We start from the raw sequence: 19,756 nt of genomic DNA, 5'->3' as shown, positions 1-19,756 counted from the left end.
GAAGAATGAAAAAAAAAAGTTTCCTTTTTTCGCCGCATAGGGGCGCTTCAAAAGCAAAGTCATTGAAAATTTGATTCGCTTATTTTGTGGAAATGTTGATTCTATTTCCCCAAAAATGAAAAAATCTCATTTTAAAATTATTGGGACTGTGGGCGTACTTCAATAAAAACATACAACAATGATTATTTTTTAAATCGTAGGCGTTTTGGCTAAGAAAAGTGAATTCAGTGTTGAAAAGTCATAAGACTTGTGTCATCTGTCTCCTCTTCCTTCAAGATGGCTCCTTCACCGGAGTATGATAAGGAACCGAAGGCCCCTGATAAAGCTGTCGCTAACATTTCCAGTGACGATTCTAAAATTCAGTACAACCACACTAAAGAACATTCAAGTGCTTCTGAACTGTCTCCTACAGCGCCTTCCAATAGTGATGTAGAGGTATGTTATAATTTTTAGTTTTAATTTTGGTACAATGGGTATGAAAATTCTAAATTTAATTATATTCTAGCTACATATTGGGTGCTTTGTACATAACTGCTTTCCAAGCTTATGCTAGGGTTAAACGGTAAATTCAGAAGTACATATTCACAAAGGTTTAGTGGATTTTTCATATTTAGGTTTTATAAAAATTGCCCTTTTCTGTAAACAGTTAAGAAGTTAGGTAGGTACGAAGTATATAATTATATATTTTAAGTTCACACAAAATCTGTGTATCTTGAAAATTTTAAAGTTATCCTATCATAAATCTGAAAGATTTTCTCACCAAATAGCAATTTAGTTTATATATAATGGATATGTTGATATTCCTGATCTATTCTACTATAGGCATGAATTCAGGCTTCTCTTTTATAAAAATGTTTATAACTAGTAACATTACCATAATAATAAATAAATGTCTCATATTGCTGGGTTGGGTTTATAAATCAATACTTTGAATTTGATTATACTGAGTATGTAGGAGTCTCTGAGGGACCTTGATTCGAACACCTCCGTGAGATTTGGAGTAATTTATGCTGCTTGAGTTGTAATTAAAACTAATTAAATATTGAAAATTTTTGTGCAATATTAGAAATTTGTTAACAACCCGCCAGAACAGTGTGTTACGTGTTACAGTGTGGATTATTTGTTAAAAAGCCGTTACTTTTTACATTTCTTTTGTTTTCTCATGAATGTGCACGATTTTATTTGAATTATTTTTAAACTTGGTGAACTATGCTTGGTAAAAGACCGGCTTATGTGGATGACTTTGAGAACGATGGGCCTGGTTAATGTTAGGTATTATGTTTTGGTTTTTTTTATTGAAATAACTATTTCTGTTACTTGAAATTGGTCGGGGGTGATAAGTATACCGATATACCCCCCCAAGCTCAAAATCGAGGTATTGAATTGTAAACCTTAACCCATTTTGCCTGCCTCTACTCTGAAAAATAACTGAAATTGTTCCTGTATGTTTAGCAAAAGGTGAACTCTGAGGGAAGGACACAAGAAATTGATTAAATTTTTAACCAAAACATAGTAATTAGATATTTCATATGCTCTCCATTGCGTTTTATGGCCAGGCTTTAATTAGACATTTACTTTTTAAGGGAAAAGACTTTTCATTAAATAGTTGACATGGGTTCCATATGGGGAACAATTTTTTAATGTTTTGATAATTAGTAGTTAGTTATAGGTATATTGTAGTGTTATAGTTAGTATTTAGATAATGCTATTTTTTTAATACATACAAACCATTATACTGAGAAAGGATTTTACCCTTAGCTTCAGAGTAGAACCTCCAAATGATTATGAGTAAACTTTCCATAAAGTCAAGTTAAACTACAGTTAAATGTTAGAAACACACTATGAATAATTATGAAAAGTTATCTAATATTGCCAGTATTTAAAAAAGACATGTATTTCAATATCAATTATTCTCCACTTTTGAAATACAAAATAGTTAGACGAATACTCCCCTAAATGTTGCAACTAGCATAAATTTTGATTGTTAATTCAATAAAATTCAGATTATTTTCTTATTATTCTTTTGTAATCATCTTGTAATAATATAATAAATATCAGTCTAGATGCTTGGACATGGACAATCAGAATACTATTAAATTGTTGGACAAGGTGCCAGTAGACTAAATTTCTGTAAAATGACAAAACTTAACAAGGGTTTTTATAGTTTCCGATAGTACATTAAGTTTTGATAAAAAATATTCTTGGAAATGTTTTAATACTGTAGGTTTTGGTTAAAAATATATAGGGTTTTGATTCCTACATTCCAAAATCTATTATTATTATTATAATGATCAATGAATCTTAGAATTTAGTATGAATTTGCGCTTTGTTATATTTTTTGTTTAAATAGGTAAAACTGTGCTTTATGTTTATGTTTGAATTTGTATTCCATAAAATAAATAAATAAATATTTAACTTATAATAGAATTAATCAAGGAATCACTTGTTAGCTATAAGGCTACCCATAGCCTTACAACTTATGTTACCCATTTTTTTATAGGTATGGCTTTGTATAAGGTAACAACGTGAAGAAAATAAAATGAACAGTTGTTCTATTATAAATTACCAACAGGTTCTAGAGTAAGATGTACATTAAATATGACCCTTCAAATCTATGCTTTATAGCATTTTTGAGTATTTTTTTATTGAGATCTTGTCAGTGGCTAGGTTGCATTTTGTACACTAGAGCTATAGTAGACTATTTATGTGTTTTATTAGGAGTATGCCCATTATATGTAGAATTCAGTAACGCTTAGGGGTCGAAGTTTGTGACGCAATTCCCCAATGACCCTGAGCACACCTCCACAATGAGACAACGCCTCCCAAAAGCGTTATATTTCATTACACGAAAATGAGTACTAGCCTAAAAATACGTCTGACGCTTTTATCATACATCTCTATTACTTGTGTTTTAATGGCTTTTTCAAAAAATGTGGTTCACGATGTCGAATATGATTTGCCAAGCTACGCCATATCACTTTTGTAAATATAAGAACAAGAGTTAAAGGTTTCTCTATCAAATTTTATCTAAAATTCGATTGCATTAAAATCATTAAATAAGAATAAAATAAACATTTTCGGTTTTTAGATTTCAGTAGTGTAATTGATTTGATTGAAATGATGTGGAATAGAGATATTAGATATGTATTATACAATATATTTATACAATTGCAAATTGTGAAAGTCCTTAATTATTTTTTTGTTGCTAATGTAAGTAGGCTAATCGATTTTCCTTGTTTCTGATATAACGAGATGTAGTAAGTCTTTCTATCTCGACAATTAACTTAATTTACCTTTAATATTACCAAGATATTTTATTATAAAATACAAGAGAGGTATGTGGTAAGTAAATCCTTGACGACTTACTGAAGGATGGTTTTGGGTTTAAACCTAACTGAACAAAAACTCAAATATTAGGAATACATTACTAGGTCTCGGTAATTTAATATTTGGTTGTGAAATTATACCAACCAGGTATGATCTCAAAAATAGTTTTATTCAAATAATGTTGAAATTTAAAAAATAAACCGTTATGCACACAATGCAGTTGGGGCTAATTACCTGACGCATACTTCCGAAAACGCTAATTAAGTTAAATTAGCTACTGTTGATATAATAATAATAATTAAAGATGAAAGTTTTATAAGTGATACTTTTTCTTTGGTCTGTATTAGATACATTTGCCTTTCTAAATAAGATAAATCTTGATATTGGATAAACGTTAATTGTTTTCGTCTCTGACAAATATAAATATATGTACTAAGGGCCTGTTTCACAACGTATGGATAAAGTACCAAATACCTATGCAACACATAAATTATTCGAAAGATAAAAGTTCCGAATAAGATACTTCGCGTTTGATGACGAATAGCGCAGCGCTATCTGACAGTCGTGAAACGCAAAAATACTGTTTATCCTACCAATAAGTAATAAATACTTTGTTTGGAACTTATTCGGACATTGTGAAACAGACCCTAAATATAAATCCCTTCACTAAGTAATCAAAGTGCTTAGACGAGCAGTCTAATCAGTCAAGCTAATTGGTGTTTACCGAAAAGCGTAAGTGGTATGCAGTATTGAGACGGTGTTTCTCGTAAATAACGTTACATTTTGGCTCGGCTCCACCGCTTCGCTGACACACTGTCTCGGTTTCACGCTAAAGCGTCTTCGGGTATGAAACAAAAACGCGATTTTGCACTGAGCTTTATGAGTTTACTAATTATATATAACTTATCTGTAGTCCATAATAAACGCAGTGTGTATTATAGACTACTAGCGACCCGCCCCGGCTTCGCACGGGTGCAATACTGATACTAAATACACTACAGAAAATCTGTGAACGTTGTATATAAAAATGTGGGTTATCCATAAGAGATAGACATATACTATCATGGATTTTTCTGTAGACCTTTTTAATGTGTACAATACTTAGTACATTATTTTGATAAAACTTGTAGGGTTCAGCCAGCGTTTGCAATGTAAGCGGAAAAAATGTAATTATTTACGACATCACATTAGAAACCTCAAAAATAACAGTACTTCTCCACTATTTAATGGATGTTATTATACATATTTATAGAAGATATATATGGAAGATTCGTTGAGCTGTCATACTGTAAGCATCGTAATTGTGTAGCTCCGTATTATTGAGTGCCAAAAAATAATTTCGTACACTGTTCTTGAGACTGCGACGTCACAAAACACAAATTGAAGTGTCGTCCGTGTAGTGGAAATACCGATTTCACACAATATCACGTAAGTTCTTGAATTTCAACAAAAGTATCTCCAAAAAGTGATAATTAGAGGTTAGAAATCCACCAATCATATTGAGCATAGACAAAAGATCAATGACATTGACACTTGTCACAGTAACAGCTAACTAGTGTTGCCAGAGCAAGTAAATAAAAACTACCACTAATTACGTTCCATAACACGCAGATTTAGTTTACAAGAATGGAGGATCAGTTTCAACTATTGTTTGATAAAATGAAGAATGAAATCTTGAACCAAACAATAGAATTGAAAGATTCGATAACAAATAATATAATGGAGAGATTAGACGAAAAACTTCAACCTATTATAACAGAAAATAGAAACTTAAAAATAAAAGTAGAAAATCTCGAAAAGGAAGTAGAAAGTTTAAAAAGAGGAAAGAAGCAAAACAATTTGATAATGTTTGGAGTAAATGAAGGCGAAAGGTCTACACAAGAATTAATACAAAATACAATACATATTTTCAAAACTGACCTTGACATACAATTACAAGAACATGAGATAAACAAAATATATCGTCTAGGAAAGGGAAAGTCTTCTGGAAAACCAAGACCAATTCTGATTTCCTTTACGAGCGAATGGAAGAAGAATGAAGTTATGGGAAAGAAGAAAAACTTCAAAAATGTATATGTTACAGAAGACTACACAAAGGAAGTAATAGAGAAAAGGAAAACGTTGCAGGCGCAGCTAAAAGAGGAGAGAGAAAAGGGAAATATCGCGTACCTGAAATTTGACAAACTAGTAGTAAAAGGAAAAAATACTAACATAAATAAGGAAAAGCGCAAAAGAGAAACATCATCATCCCCACAAAACAATGCTCAACCAAGGAAACAACAAACTCTAATGCCGCCGATTAACAATAGACCAAATGCTTTCGACGTAATGAGGATTAGAGCTAATTCTCTTTCGTCTCTTCCCGCTAAGACAACAACTAACAAAGAATAACAATTAACTGTCGGTAAACGGAAAAATAAACAGCTCAACATGAACCAACATAAAATAACAAAACAAAATACTTCCCCAAGCCGACTGGTCATCGTGGGGAAAAATGACCACGACCCTCTAAAGGAAAAAAATAACACTAACACTAACATGAAAAACAAAGTAAATGACATCCACATAGCAACTATTGGCGGGCCCAATATGGACGCGCATAGCGAAAAATAGAACAGAGTGGAAATCTTTAGAGGAGGCCTATGTCGAAAGACAAGCTGAAATGTAGAAACGACCGTTTACCGATACCTGATTTATGAAAAGAAAAGAAACTGTTAAAAGTTATAAACGTATTTGTAAGAAAAATTACTGTAAAAATAAGTTCAGCAATAAAGGCTATTTTATTTTATTTTATTTATTTATTTTATTTATTATTATACATATAAACCTTCCCCTTGAATCACTCTATCTATTAAAAAAACCGCATCAAAATTCGTTGCGTAGTTTCAAAGATTTAAGCATACAAAGGGACATAGGGACAGAGAAAGCGACTTTGTTTTATACTATGTAGTCTAGACTAGACTAGTAAGTGTCACCGGCAGTTTCGTGATTTAGCTCTATTGCTAGATATAATATTAGTAGTGCAAATACGATGTCAATGGCAGCTTTGTAATAAATTACTTAGTATGATATTAGCTTCTAACAAAGTTTTATATCATAAGCTTTTTATTAATCTCCACAGTTTGATAGTTATTGGTAAATTGTTTTGTTTATCATGTTTCTCTGACTTTGCGGGTGGGTGATTTCATGATCGCGACGCACGCGCAACAACGCCCACAGGAAAAGTATCTAAAATGATCTAATGGCAATATGATGCATGTGTCAATAAGCAAAAATATTTTTAAAGATAACGTACTAAATATTTTTTTTTCGGAACATGATTTTATTACTACGATCGTTGTTTTTTTACGATTTTCTTACGCAGAATTCAATTACAACTTTGATGAGTCGTTTCTGTGTCAACTATTTTTAATGCAACCGCCCAGTGTTATTTACTATTCGCCTGCAGAAAGGCCGAAATTAAAAATTAAAAATTCTTAAAAGGCCGGCAACGCACTCGCGAGCCCTCTGTCATTGAGAGTGTCCATGGGCGACGGTATCACTTAACATTAGGTGAGCCTCCTGCTCGTTTGCCACTGTTCTATAAAAAAAAGGATACATCACGTTCTAAATGTGTAGTTTTATTGCTTTTTGAATATTCGTAGACACGAAGACGAAACAAGAAGAAAAGTATATGCTTACCCTTCACAATTTTCTTGATAACGAAGGTAATGTTACATTCGATGGATCAGATTTCTTGTGATGATTATCATAATGAAAATTTTAAACGTTGTTATTTCCTACCTTTCCAATAGATACTTCGAAATTTAATATCTATGAGACAAAAGTTACGCTACCATTCTCGCGTCAAATTTTGCGGTTTCGTGGATTAGATGTGATATCAGTAAGTTGTTAATAATGACTTGAAATTTCAATAGGTATAAAGTAATGTGTTGTTTTTATATAGTGACCCTCCTTTAGGTTTGCTTTGTATTAAGCATTATTAAGTTAAAATTTGAAATCGAAACAATACATAATGAGTGGAAAGCACACTAATTTGTTAATGCAGTAGCTAAATATTACCGAGAAATAAACGAATCACTAAAAATGCTCAGTGTACATTAGCCTTGGAGCTAATGATTCAGCGACCAATAGACCGAAACAATGTTACGAAATTTATTACGTGATCCGCAAACATTGACTTGTTGTTCTGATAACTATCTGTACCTAATCTAAAACTTCTGGCCTAGTTGTACGGTAATTTACTACATTTCATGGACGACTTCCAGTGTCGGTGACTTATAATTATGACGATAGGCGTCGTACGATATTATTTACACTCGGGTTTGTTTCGTGAATATGACGGTGTGTGTTTTATGAAGGATTCGTTAGATAACGGCAACATTGGAACAAACTAATTTGTTGTAGAACAGAATATCGTCTTAACCGTACCAGCGAATAACATAGGCGTGACGTCACGGTGTTATACATTTAGTGTTCTCGAAATTTATAATGACCATGACCGTGTTGCTTATGATAAGGTAACATTCGTTCGTTATTATTGTTGTGATAACGTACGCCGATATTAGGCGCTGCCATTACAGATAGTGTTGCTATGTGACGTAGAATGCAGGGACGTGAATTTTAGCTAAAATTCAACTGGCACTTCATATCCCAGGATTTCATTAGGTATTCCGTAGATTCAAGATAGTTTTTAATGTATCTTTGCGTGTTTTTAATGTATGAACATAATTTCCAATCACGCATGGGTCGTGTTTGAATAACTATGTTTTATTAGAAATTTTATGCTTAATTATATGCTTTTTTATATCTGCAGTTAAAGCTGTTAACAATTTCGCAAAACGTCTCATATCTAGTATTCAATTTGATTACTCGATAAGATATGGGTTGAAATTCGACTGTTTATAGTAATAATTGGTAATTTAATCGCAATTTGGTGAAAGTGGAATGTGATTTTTCAGAATAAACTCGTGGAGAGCCTAGACGACGGACAGTTGCGAGCACTTCTGGATGAAGCGATCACCTACAAATGTCCCAAAGACAGAGAGGGAAAAAGCAGTCTCTTTAAGGTATTGTTATGCGAGTAACATCTTACAGGGTCCTTGACAGTTAAAATTAAACAAAAAACTTTGTTGGGTATTAATACAATGATAAATAATAATATAACCTTTTATTAAGATCAACTTTTAAGGTACACATATAAACATAGATTACATTAAACTATGTATTAGAAGGTTAAGAAGAAAAAATACAATGATATTTCCAGATATTTATTTCTAGTACATGTAGTATGAACGTTTACGAATCTTCGTGTTGAATAAAAAATGCACCGTTGGAATGACCTATCGTCACGGTTAAAGAAAGTCTGAAATTTTGTTGAGTTGTGTTTTGCGTTGCATTTATTAAGAATAAGCTAAATATCTTAACATTTTTATTCGATTCATCATATTTTTTATTCTAGCTAATGCCTACTTTAATACTAGTAATTTTTTAATGCTCAATTAAGGATTCACATTAAACTATAAAATATTGGAAAAATGATTATATAATAAAGTTATCTAATCTTAAATTATATAATATATATGTATAATCTTAAATTTGGGATGGCATTAAATAAATATAACTATGTTTCTAAAATTGTTTCTCGCTATTTAAATAGAGCCTTTAAATATCGACTAAATCTATACTTTCAATGAAAGAAGAAAATTTTAATATTATAATAAAACTCGTGAGACTTATAGTAGGTATACAATTTGATGATGATTCATGTTATAATATAGTTTATAATGTGATGACGTTGTAATAAAATAATTATAATATAATAATTAAATGTCGAAATTTAATTTAATACGTAATTCAGAATTTTGCCAAATTATCTAAGACAACAAAATTTGCTCACCATTGTGACTGGCAGAATATGCGAATGAAATCATATAGTACCTTCCATATATTTTATAGTAATTATCTACACCTATTTGAGTAATCAAAAGAAAATTATTATTATTAAAAGTGTTCTGTTTCATTGAGCTTCGTCATTGACTTCAAATAATACCGATATAGTCGCGATGATTGATTCATTGTATTCTATGAACTGTTGACATGGATTAAAGTCTTTAATAGAGATGTATGCTTCGTCAGGAGTTGCTGGAGGAAGTGGAACAAGACGAGGAAGCGTGTGAGGCGGCGGCTCGGGCGGGGCGTGCCGGCCGGCGCGACCATCACTCGAGTCTGCAAGACCTGGTGGCTGCCATGGCAGCGGAACCCGCGCCTAGGCGAAGGCACCATCACTCGCACAACGTGTCGGCAAGGACCCACCATGGAGGGAGTTTGCCATCCGGTGTAGATAGATGTATGGAAAACTAAATTTCTTATAATTTTTTTTTGTATCGTAAGATGACGTTTTTGGAGAAATTATAGAGCAGGCCCTTAAAAAACATTTATATCATAATTTTTATTATAAACAGACTAACAAAAAAGGGCATAGCTTAACATGAATACAGTTTATAGTAAAGTGTAAATCAAATGTTTATTACAGTAATGAACAATGCTAAGTCGTACGTTTAATTAAAAACAAACGATATTTAATGACTAATCCTAAGCGATGCGCCAACACTGATTTCTGTTCTGTTGTCATTCAAATCAAATCAAATCAAAATATCTTTATTCATATAGGTAAACTTTTACACTTGTGAACGTCAAGAAAAACAAATTAAATTAATCGTAAATTTACATTTACAACTAGTTCGCAAGTCAAGGGCGTAGAGCGGGTAAGAAGAACCGGCAAGAAACTTTCCGCCACTTTTCAATCGCCAAGTTTTTAATACAAATTGTTTGAACTGGAGCAAATTCAATTATGTATATACATTATCCCTTATATATGGAGGTGTCACATAAATATGTGTATTTCAGCCTTCCTCTTTAGCGAGGAGCCGACGCGTGGTGCCTACGTGGCCACAGTGCGATGTGTCAACCCTCCACCGCTCGCCGAACGCCGCGTCTCCGCCAGCGATGCCAACGCACCCGGTGATATCGAACTTGTTACCAGGTCACCACCAAAGAACATTTATTTAGCCTAAGCATATCAGTCAGTTAAAAAAATTAACTCTCCTTTTAACATGTTTCCCTAGTACATATCTCTATTAAGGTCAAATCATTTTGTTAATACTTATCAATTATCGCACGTATAAGCGATTGAACTTTAATAGTACGAGCGGCAAACTTTAAAGTCCAACTACATTTTTTTTATTTCTTCAATTGTTTATGGGGTGGTAAATGTAAGGATGCTTTTAATTTTGCTTTTGATTACTCCATCTTTAAATGCATACACTTTTACTAAGCATTTGTATTAAAGCCCTTGCGTAATATTTCTTAATTCGCTTATATATTATTTCCTTATAATAATTTGAGTTTGAATAAAATAATGTATATTATTGGAATGCGGAACTCATAAAGCATGTCAAAGTCATAAAATTGTAGAGTTAAATACTAGGACACGTCCGCCGTCCCCGGTCCGTACGTAATAATGGCGTTTGTCCCCAGGCGGAGTAAGCCAATGTTCCCGATGACGTACACGGCGCGCGCCACCTTGGAGATCGGCAGTGGCAGCGTGGGTACGGGCCGCGCGGTCACCACCACCACTGCCTCCAACCAGGTGCGTACCACCACTCCCCGCAGTAACCGCGACCTTCCTACAGCTGGCCCACCCCAAAGGTTTCTCGACACTCCGGTACTCTACGACCCTTATGCCGGCCAAAATAAACTCATGAAGGCTCTCTGCGTCCGCGAGGAATCCCCCTGCGACAGTGGTGGTAACGTACGGAAAGAGGCACCCGGTGGAAAGGAACCGCGCGGCTCCGACGCTAAAGAGGCGGATACCGTCGACATGGATTGGAATCGCAGAGTGGATATGTGGTACGAAAGCTTGAATCGCTACACTGGAACGCCACCACTCGATTACCTCGCCTCTGGGATGGATGGACATTTATCAAGGGATTGTAGCGTTAAATTAAAGGCTGTTGATAGTGATAATAAAGATATAATTAATGTTAACGAAAATAATAGTTCTAATGTTGATCAAAGTTTTAAGAACACGCCAAGGAATATACTTGATGGTCAAGACAGGGTTTTGCATTTAAGTGATTGCGATGAAAGTGATATTAGCCTAAGAAAACTTCAAAAGGTGGGTAGTGGTTTAGTAACACCAAATTTATCAAAGTTAATAAATCCAAGAAATATTAGAAATATGACAATACAAAAAGCCGATTCTTTTGAAGATCTGAATGCAGATTATGATGCTAAGGATAATATAGTTTTAAAAAGTTCTACAAAAACGGAAAGGAGATCTAAAGTTAAAGATAAAAACAATAAAACTGATGAATCACACATTATTCAAGGCACAAAAGGTTTAGAACCATTCAAAAAAATTCATACTTTACCAAGTAACATTCCTCCATGTACTCTTTCACAAAAGAAAAAAGCTACTTCCGAAAAGGGAGATCAAGTGAAAGAAATGAAAAATAAAGTTTTAGACGAAAGTAGTTCTTGTACTTTTAATGTTAATGAATTAAAAGAAATAGAACTTGTGAAGATAAATGAAACGGAAACTAATTTGGAGAGTGGCAAAATTAAACGTAATGTCTGCGAAGATGTGGCAAATAAATATGAAAACGAAAGTAACAACAATGTGGCGTCTTACGAAAATATTGCTGAGCCAATTTCTAAAGAAAATATACTTAGCGCATCTCACGAACACCAGGATTTCGAAAACAAAATTGGTTCTAAAATATCAGGAAACTGTCCTGGTGAATCGAGCTCTGATGAAGTTATCACTTCAATACCCGAAAAACAATTGGTTGACAGCACAGAAAACAAATCAGGACACGATATAATAAATCAATTAAGGAAAAAGTATGGAATATCAGAAACAAAAACTGTGCCCGATTCAGCAAATAAACATGACAAAATGAACTGGAAGACTGATGACAGCAAACCATTTGATTTCGCCGATTCCTGTATCTTTCTAAGCATCCGTGAGAGCTTACTGAAATCTAGATACTTTATGAATCATCCAGCTAATAAAATAACCGAAGGCGACACTTATGCCAAAGAGACCTCTGTGGAAAAAAAATCCAAAAAGAAAAATAAACAGAAGGCTAAAGAAAACCCGGGGCCCGATAAGAACAATGCCTCTAAAAAGAACGCTTTAAAATATCTTCTATATAGTGATTGCACAGCTAATAAGGCCAAAGAAAAATCTGCAATCGCTGATAAGGTAGGATTTGATTGCTAATGCACGCAAATTTCCAAAGAATTATATTTAAGTTATTTCTTCTCGTTTTGCAGATCGATTCCGCTATTCCATTCAGTTGCATCACAACTCCAGAGGTTGTGGCGAGTTGCAACACGACATCTACTACTCAGTCGACGGTCGTCGTGGATCCAAAGGTATTGACATCTTCCTTACGCTCTAGGATTTTATATTTTAATTCGCTCTGTATCTCACACCATTTGAAATTTACGTTTCTATTGCTGTATGTTGTGGCAGTTTATCAAATGTTAAATTTAAACCAATGACGTATATTCCGATATATTATGGAATACTTATTGAGGAAGAATTATGTAGCCACTTTTACGACCCAAACATTTGAAGTAGGAAACGTCTTTGAGTGTGCTAGGGTTAAGTGATATCATGTACAGCCGCTGCAGTTGGAGTCGTGCTACAACGCCGTTGCCAGCCTCCCCGGCAGCACCCCGGCCCCCGCCGCCGCCGCGCCCCCCGCCCCCGCGCCCCACACCCTCCAGGTAATACTCATTATGTCGGTCATCGCATTTAGCGTCTTTAATGGTGTGAGGTACGGGTATCGCTTCGCGCATCACTCGTAAGACTCGATGCGGCGCCATAATTAACGTGTGCGTTTGGCTCAGTTGTCTCGCAACGTGCTTCCGACGAGCTCCCTCGGCGGCCTGCTCCTCGCCTCCGAATCCTGCCCCTCCGCAGACGAGAGCAAGGTACGTGGAACCTACGAATAGTACATCTTAAGTTCCGGTTTCTATTCAAGTACCTTCGTTCACTGTTTGTTACCGTTCCCAGAAATCTCTGGACGAAAACGGCAACGCGTTCCACGGATTCAGTTCGCCCGCCTCGGGATCCAGCCAACAGAAGAAGCCGAGGCGGAAAAAGTCATCTAAGAACGAGACCGTGATCAAATCGCACCATATAGACGGCTACCAGGGCAACAAAGACCTCAACGAGGTGTTGCGATTCATCGAGTCGAACGCGGACGGGGCGAGGGGCTCCAAAGCGCGCGCCAAGCACAAGGACGACTCCGACGACAAAGGCAAGAAAAGATGCGCCGAACGACGCAAGGACAAAGAGAGCAAAGTGAAGCGGGCCTCCTCGCTGGAGGAGCGCTCGCGCACCAAGCTCGAGGACCTCACAGACAAGCCCTCCGCGCACCGCCGCCCCGCCGCGCCCCCCGCCAAGCCCGAACGCCGCTCGTGGGGCGACGACGCCCGTGCCGCGCTGCTGCTGCCCGATGACGCCGAGCTGACCGACTTCCAGACCGTCACCAAGCGCCGCAAGCCGCGACGCCGTCCGGACGACGCCGAGCCGGCCCGCCCTCCGCCCTCGCCGGAGCCCCGGGCCTCGCCATCCGAGCGCAGCAACGACTCGAACGACGACTTCGACTCGGCGCACTCGCCGCCGCCCGCCCCCGCCCCGGCTCCGCCTCCGCCGCCGCCGCCGCCCGCCCAGCCGCCGCCGCACCCGCCCGCCTCGTACGCGGACATCGCCCGCACCCGCAACAACATTCCCGATCTCATCGAGTCGTGCAACTTCTACGCCGAGGGCGACGAGCCGAAGGAGCGGCCGGCGCCCGACCGGAAGGCCGCCGCCTCCGCCGGCGAGACCATGGAGGGCTATCCGGCGCTGGCGACGCGGCGGCCCCGCGACAAGGCCGGCGGGGGCGCGACTAGGCCCCAGCGCAAGGAGCGGGACGGAGCGCGAGCGGCGGAGCCGGCGCCGGATGTGGTGGCGGATCGCCGGCCGCCCGTCATCCTGTTGGCGGCGGCGGCCAGGGGCCGCGACATGGACGGCATCACGTTCGGCTTTGACGTCAACGAGCAGCTGCTGAGCGGCGGAAGGCGCGCACGCTGCGACCTGCTGGAGGGGGTTCCGGTGCGGGCGGGCTGCGCGGCCTTGCGCTATGTGCCTCCGACCCTGATGCCGCACGCCACGCACACGTACCAGATCGTGGATTACGTCGGCACGGGTAAGCCTATACCGTATACGGCAGGATATAATTATTGTATTCACAAGTATTATCGTAATTTTCTATCCTTAAAATATTTTTTTTTCAGCCTGGGAGGACATAATCCGTTGCAGTAACGGCAAAGTGCGGTATTTCAGCGAATAAATGCTCCCCGTACAGACGGTGCGTCAGCCCTCGAATATCGCGTGTGAGTGCTCCGTATACGTGACTTGCGTCGCTCTGCGTACGTTTGCTTGTAAATATGTGCATAAGTGAGCTATTTAATGTCATGAACCGCATTTGGTGTCATTTCTTGGTGTAGTGTTGTCGAGGTGTATTTTCGTGTTATGCTGTTGTGTCACGACCCTCAGTGGCGTCCAGTTTGGTACCCGCGTGGCGACTCTCTTCAAAAGACCCAATTCAATTGATCGCTGAAGGTCTGAATGACGTCACTAGTTAACCTAGTCATTCTTGTTAACGTATGAACTCCGGCGTGTCGTGATACAATGAGTTAGCTTAAGATGTGATTAAATTTCGTTTTACCGAATAGCATCGATTTGTTATATAATCACAATTATGCGATTAATTCTCTCTATTGTAACTAGATACTGATATCCTAATTTGTTATGTATTTTTTAAGTTATACACAGAAATTGGTTTATTGTTTGAGCTCGAATGTACTGAATGGTGCCAGTATGATTCAGCCAAAGGTCGGTTATAACTGTGGTTGTTGATATTATTATCATCGTAATAGATTCATAATTAACAGGAATTATTTCATCGGCTATTTACATGTAACCATTAATGTGCTACAAAACTCATTACTAACATTGAGAGATCATTGTCGTACAGGCACCGTCTGTATATTTTAAATTTTAAGAATACATTTATTTTTTAATAGAGAAATATAGTCTATACTTCGTTGATATAAATTATACAGATTACAACATAATTATATATCTATATTTTGTAAAGAATGGGGGATATGGCAACTTAAACTGTATCCTAATGTTCTTAGTTTTTCTGCTGAATGTTTTTAGGTATTAAAAATGGCCTGCAACCTCGGAACGTATACCTCCGAAGTGCGTACCCGTACGTACGTTTAACGTATACTTACATGAACTTTCTATCATTTTGGTATTATTTATTCTTACCTCCTAGAAACTTAAACGTCTAGTGTAATATTTTAACTCAAGTATAATTGCGTCTCATTACATCGCCGCTTAAACACAAATAGTGATGTAAAAGTGCGAACTTGGGACGTACTAAAATGGTTCCTTTGGTCGTTTTAAATTTCCTTGCAAACTAAGCAGAAATATTGGCCAATTTAAGGTATTATCTATCTAACGTTAGTCATAAAATGTCTCACGAAGCAAGATTACATTTTATCAGCAATTTCTTAATTTGCGTAGATTAAACCTTACAAATATAATCAACATAATATTGCGAATATCCTCCATTTTTTAAGCATGTATAGTAGGATTCACGATTTTCGATATCCTATAAGTCTATCAACCTAGAGTTTTTAATCGTTCCCATAGCTTTTTTAACATACGGAACATAACATAGAAAGGATACCAGAGGTTGATAGCATACCTAAAAAATCGTGTCGATTCCTATAACTCATATACTATATCTATATCATTAGAATTTTGCCCTCATTTCTAAAAATAAATATAAACCAAGATTATAAAAAAAATTCGTTATCAAAGCTAGTCGAATGTTCTCCTAAATTCGAAATTCTTTTCAATATCGCTATAGTCTTAGTGTATGTTAGTATAAATCGTGTTAATATGTCATAACATAAATTATTAAAATAAGTATATAAATGTGAAATTATGTAAATAAAGGTCAGTCATTAAGAGAACATTACTCAATTGGTGTTTTGCGTGTGTATCTAAAGTATTCACTTTTCTACAGGACCTCTGTCACCAAAACTTTGCTTTTCGAAACTGCATTTATAACATGTAGGTCTGGTTGCTATATTTTTAGTCTAGGTGTATCGTAGCCCGATTCATATGTAATCAGAAAATAGTTACCAGATTAGCGGCACATTTAGTTAATGAAAAATACACCGCTGACATGGACTTAAGCCAAATTCCGAGATGAGTGATGAGTGCGAACTATGACTCCCGTTTGTCAAAATAGAAAATATTTTTGACGTATAGTAGGCGGACCAAGCGGTACTATTAAAGTCCCCTCGAGTATTGATTACGTTCAGTTATTTTATTAATTAAATTAGCTTAATCTTTTAAGACTTGGAAACCTGACTGAAATCCTATTTATTGAGAGACAAAATTGACTCGTACAAGCTTGACGTCGACTTCGTGTCAACGAAAACGCTCTTGTTTTCTATTTTTATGAAGCAATTTAATTAGAAATGAACTGCTAACGTCGGTAATTCACACTGCTGGCAGTCGTGGCAATGAAAATCAGATAATATTGTGACAAATTGATTTCACTGATGTAATAGAAAGCGAAATCATTTGTTTTTACTGTTAGTTGAAACACAGTTAGATTTTCAGTCGAGGCTCAGCGCCAAGTACGACTCCCGTGTGTCAGAAACGTATTGATTGATTTTGACATACGGGACTCATACTTAGTTGTAAGTTTTATTTAGACTTTAAATCTAACGCTTTAACTCCCTTAAACTTATCGTTTTATAAACCGAAACGTGTTTGCCCGGAATGTCTGAGATTTTAAATCAATATAAGATTTTTGATGCGTCGTGGTAAATTGTGTTATTGCCTCCTGTATTGTGTGAAAATGTAAAATAAGTTACCGATATTATTGATGTACTTTTAAACGTTGGATTCGTGATCTTGCTGTAGAACATTGTGTACATATTTCCATCGTTAAATTATTAAAGCACTTATTTAAAAATGCTCTTTCGTATTAAAACGACAATGCCCAGCAATTGTACGACTCGTTTTCTTTAAGGGTAAAATTCAGAGTAAAGACTGTGACTTCCGTCTTAAAATGTAATTGGTTATTGACGTACTGGAGTCATTCTTAGTGCTAAGTATCGACTTTGAATATTACCCTTCTGTCAAATGTTGTAGGCTTTGCAGCCAAGTAAAAGAAAACGGGTCATTTAGTCGGTCAACTTAAGACTTAACCTTAAAAACTTTGACTTCTTACAGCTGTCGCTTCGTAAAGTGTAGTTTCATTTCATACTTTGCTGTATTTTGCGTTGAGGTTTTTATCAATTACCTTGACAAATGCTCATATCAAAGGTGTAGAAATATTATTTATTATTTCTTTCCCTTGTAAAATATGTAAATAGATTTGCAAAACTAATTTTTATCAACGTTATTATTTACTTTAGAAAACTGGGCGAATTTAGTGAGAGAGCTATATTTTTAACGTTTCGGCCATACTTAATTCTTTTGGCGTTTATGAAAAAAAAATCATGAAATCTGATGTTACAATTTGTACTTAAAATTAAAAACAGTAGTTTATGATTTACAACCAATTTCCTGATAGCTCTTCGCTATTTTACGTCTTTACATAATTTAAAGCCTTAATTTAATTGCATACTTTTCGAAAGGTTTTCGATTGGTAAATTATAAAGCGCGCTCAGATAATGTTATTCGGTTTGTAAAAAAGATGTCGCTTTCCAAAAATCGGCGCTATCGGCGAAGTGTATATTACGAGATATTAACTATTTCTATTATCTAAATGTTTGTAGCCTTACCGGACCAGTTATGTCGATATGAATGTAGACAAATAAGTGGAAATCTATATTTCGTTTACCTAGATCACCGAATAGTTTATATATTCAAATCGACATTATTGAATAAGGCGACAGATGCTTTTTTATATTTTAATTGTAGAGAAAAGTAAACCGCTTTATGTATCGAACTTGCGATCCTATATTTTTACTCTGTCTCTTAGTTAAATAAAATACCGCCAATGATTGTCGTAGTAAATTACCATAGTTTATAACTATCCTCTAGATTTATTTATCGGACAGAGTAAAAGTATAGACGTTTTGAACTGTAAATTATTTGTTTATAAGCAACACTGTAACCAACTACAATTTACAGTTATGTACTTTTTCACTGTTTCCGTTTTCTTAATAAAAATGTTGAAATGATTAAATATTTATTTTATTTTATAAACCTGTATTACTAAGTTGCTGCTGCTGCCTGCTTGAACCTCAACCTACGCGGGATTAAATAAGAACAAAATATTTAAATATCATAGTTTTATTTTTTATAACATGATACAGATGTTACGGCTTGTATTCAAACATCATTCTATTAATAAAAATATTAACAAATTATCTTACACCCACTTGAAAATGTACAATTTGTAATAGTTCTTACAAAATAATCTACATCACATACAAGTTGGTATCAAAACCGTACAGCTATCGTGGGTTTGATACTAACTCGTCTTGTTAACGGCGTTACTCCTATATAAGGCATTGTACACGTACTTGTCTATGGAGCAAGCTCAAACGTCCCGTCAAGAATGCGGAACCCGTATTTGGACACAACTAAGCTTAGTTCTGGAATACACTTGCATTTTTGCCATTATTTACACGGTATAATTAATATAAAAATAATAAGTTTTGGTGAGCTCATATGGCTTTGAAACTGGAAGCAGAATTATCAAGGATGTATTTTCGTCCCTGTCAATGTTTAGTTTACAAAAAAAGTACGTAAACTAAAATATTTAAAGTATACACGGAAATTATATACATCCTTTATCAAGCACCTACTGTTATATAGCTAGAATATTTAAAATTTTAATTGTAAAAGGTTAATGTTTAGAGTAAATTTATAAAAAAGCAAACACTATTTATTTACAGCGTAGTAATCCAAATGATAAACCAGATTCTAAATTAACGAGTTTCGTTGTCTGTGTTATGTATATTGAACATATAAATTTTATTCCACATTCCTATTGATTTAGGCCCAAAGGCGTAAACGTTTGAACTTAACCCTTTATTTTATAAAAAAATCTCAAAATTGAATACAAATATAGCAGTGAAAATTTATGCATCTTAAACAAACAATTTTAAATAATAAGTTATTCAAACAATAAAATATCTTACAATAATGAAAATGAACAAAAATAACTATTATTATGGAATGAGTAGTGAGAATTGTTATGATTTAAGTTGTTTCTGAGACTCCAAAATGTTCTTTGAGAACAAATTATCAATTTAA

The 19,756-nt window shown here is 35.9% G+C and overlaps 2 protein-coding genes across 5 annotated transcripts; both read left to right on the top strand.

The window, feature by feature from the left end:
• Window positions 1-26: 26 nt before the first annotated feature.
• On the top strand, window positions 27-18,680 carry LOC110991467 (formin-like protein 5). 4 transcript variants are annotated; one of them, XM_022256831.2, is made up of 10 exons: window positions 27-435; window positions 8,289-8,396; window positions 9,466-9,676; window positions 10,237-10,372; window positions 10,867-10,978; window positions 12,670-12,771; window positions 13,024-13,128; window positions 13,252-13,335; window positions 13,418-14,597; window positions 14,686-18,680. In XM_022256831.2, the coding sequence occupies exons 1-10, from the start codon at window positions 277-279 to the stop codon at window positions 14,739-14,741; spliced, it is 2,253 nt and encodes a 750-aa protein (XP_022112523.2). In that variant the 5' UTR covers window positions 27-276; the 3' UTR covers window positions 14,742-18,680. The 4 variants fall into 4 exon arrangements, with proteins under 4 accessions (XP_022112523.2, XP_022112520.2, XP_045486913.1 ...); XM_022256828.2 differs by having other exon boundaries at window positions 10,867-12,598; XM_045630957.1 differs by lacking the exon at window positions 13,024-13,128.
• On the top strand, window positions 4,610-6,014 carry LOC123689680. The gene has a single exon (XM_045630960.1). It carries the CDS (start codon window positions 4,954-4,956, stop codon window positions 5,716-5,718), a length of 765 nt encoding a protein of 254 aa, XP_045486916.1. The 5' UTR covers window positions 4,610-4,953; the 3' UTR covers window positions 5,719-6,014.
• Window positions 18,681-19,756: the final 1,076 nt, after the last annotated feature.

This window comes from Pieris rapae, chromosome 14, assembly GCF_905147795.1.
Source record: "Pieris rapae chromosome 14, ilPieRapa1.1, whole genome shotgun sequence".
In the NCBI taxonomy this organism is placed as follows: Eukaryota; Metazoa; Arthropoda; class Insecta; order Lepidoptera; family Pieridae; genus Pieris; species Pieris rapae.
This window is presented reverse-complemented; position numbering and strand designations above follow the sequence as displayed.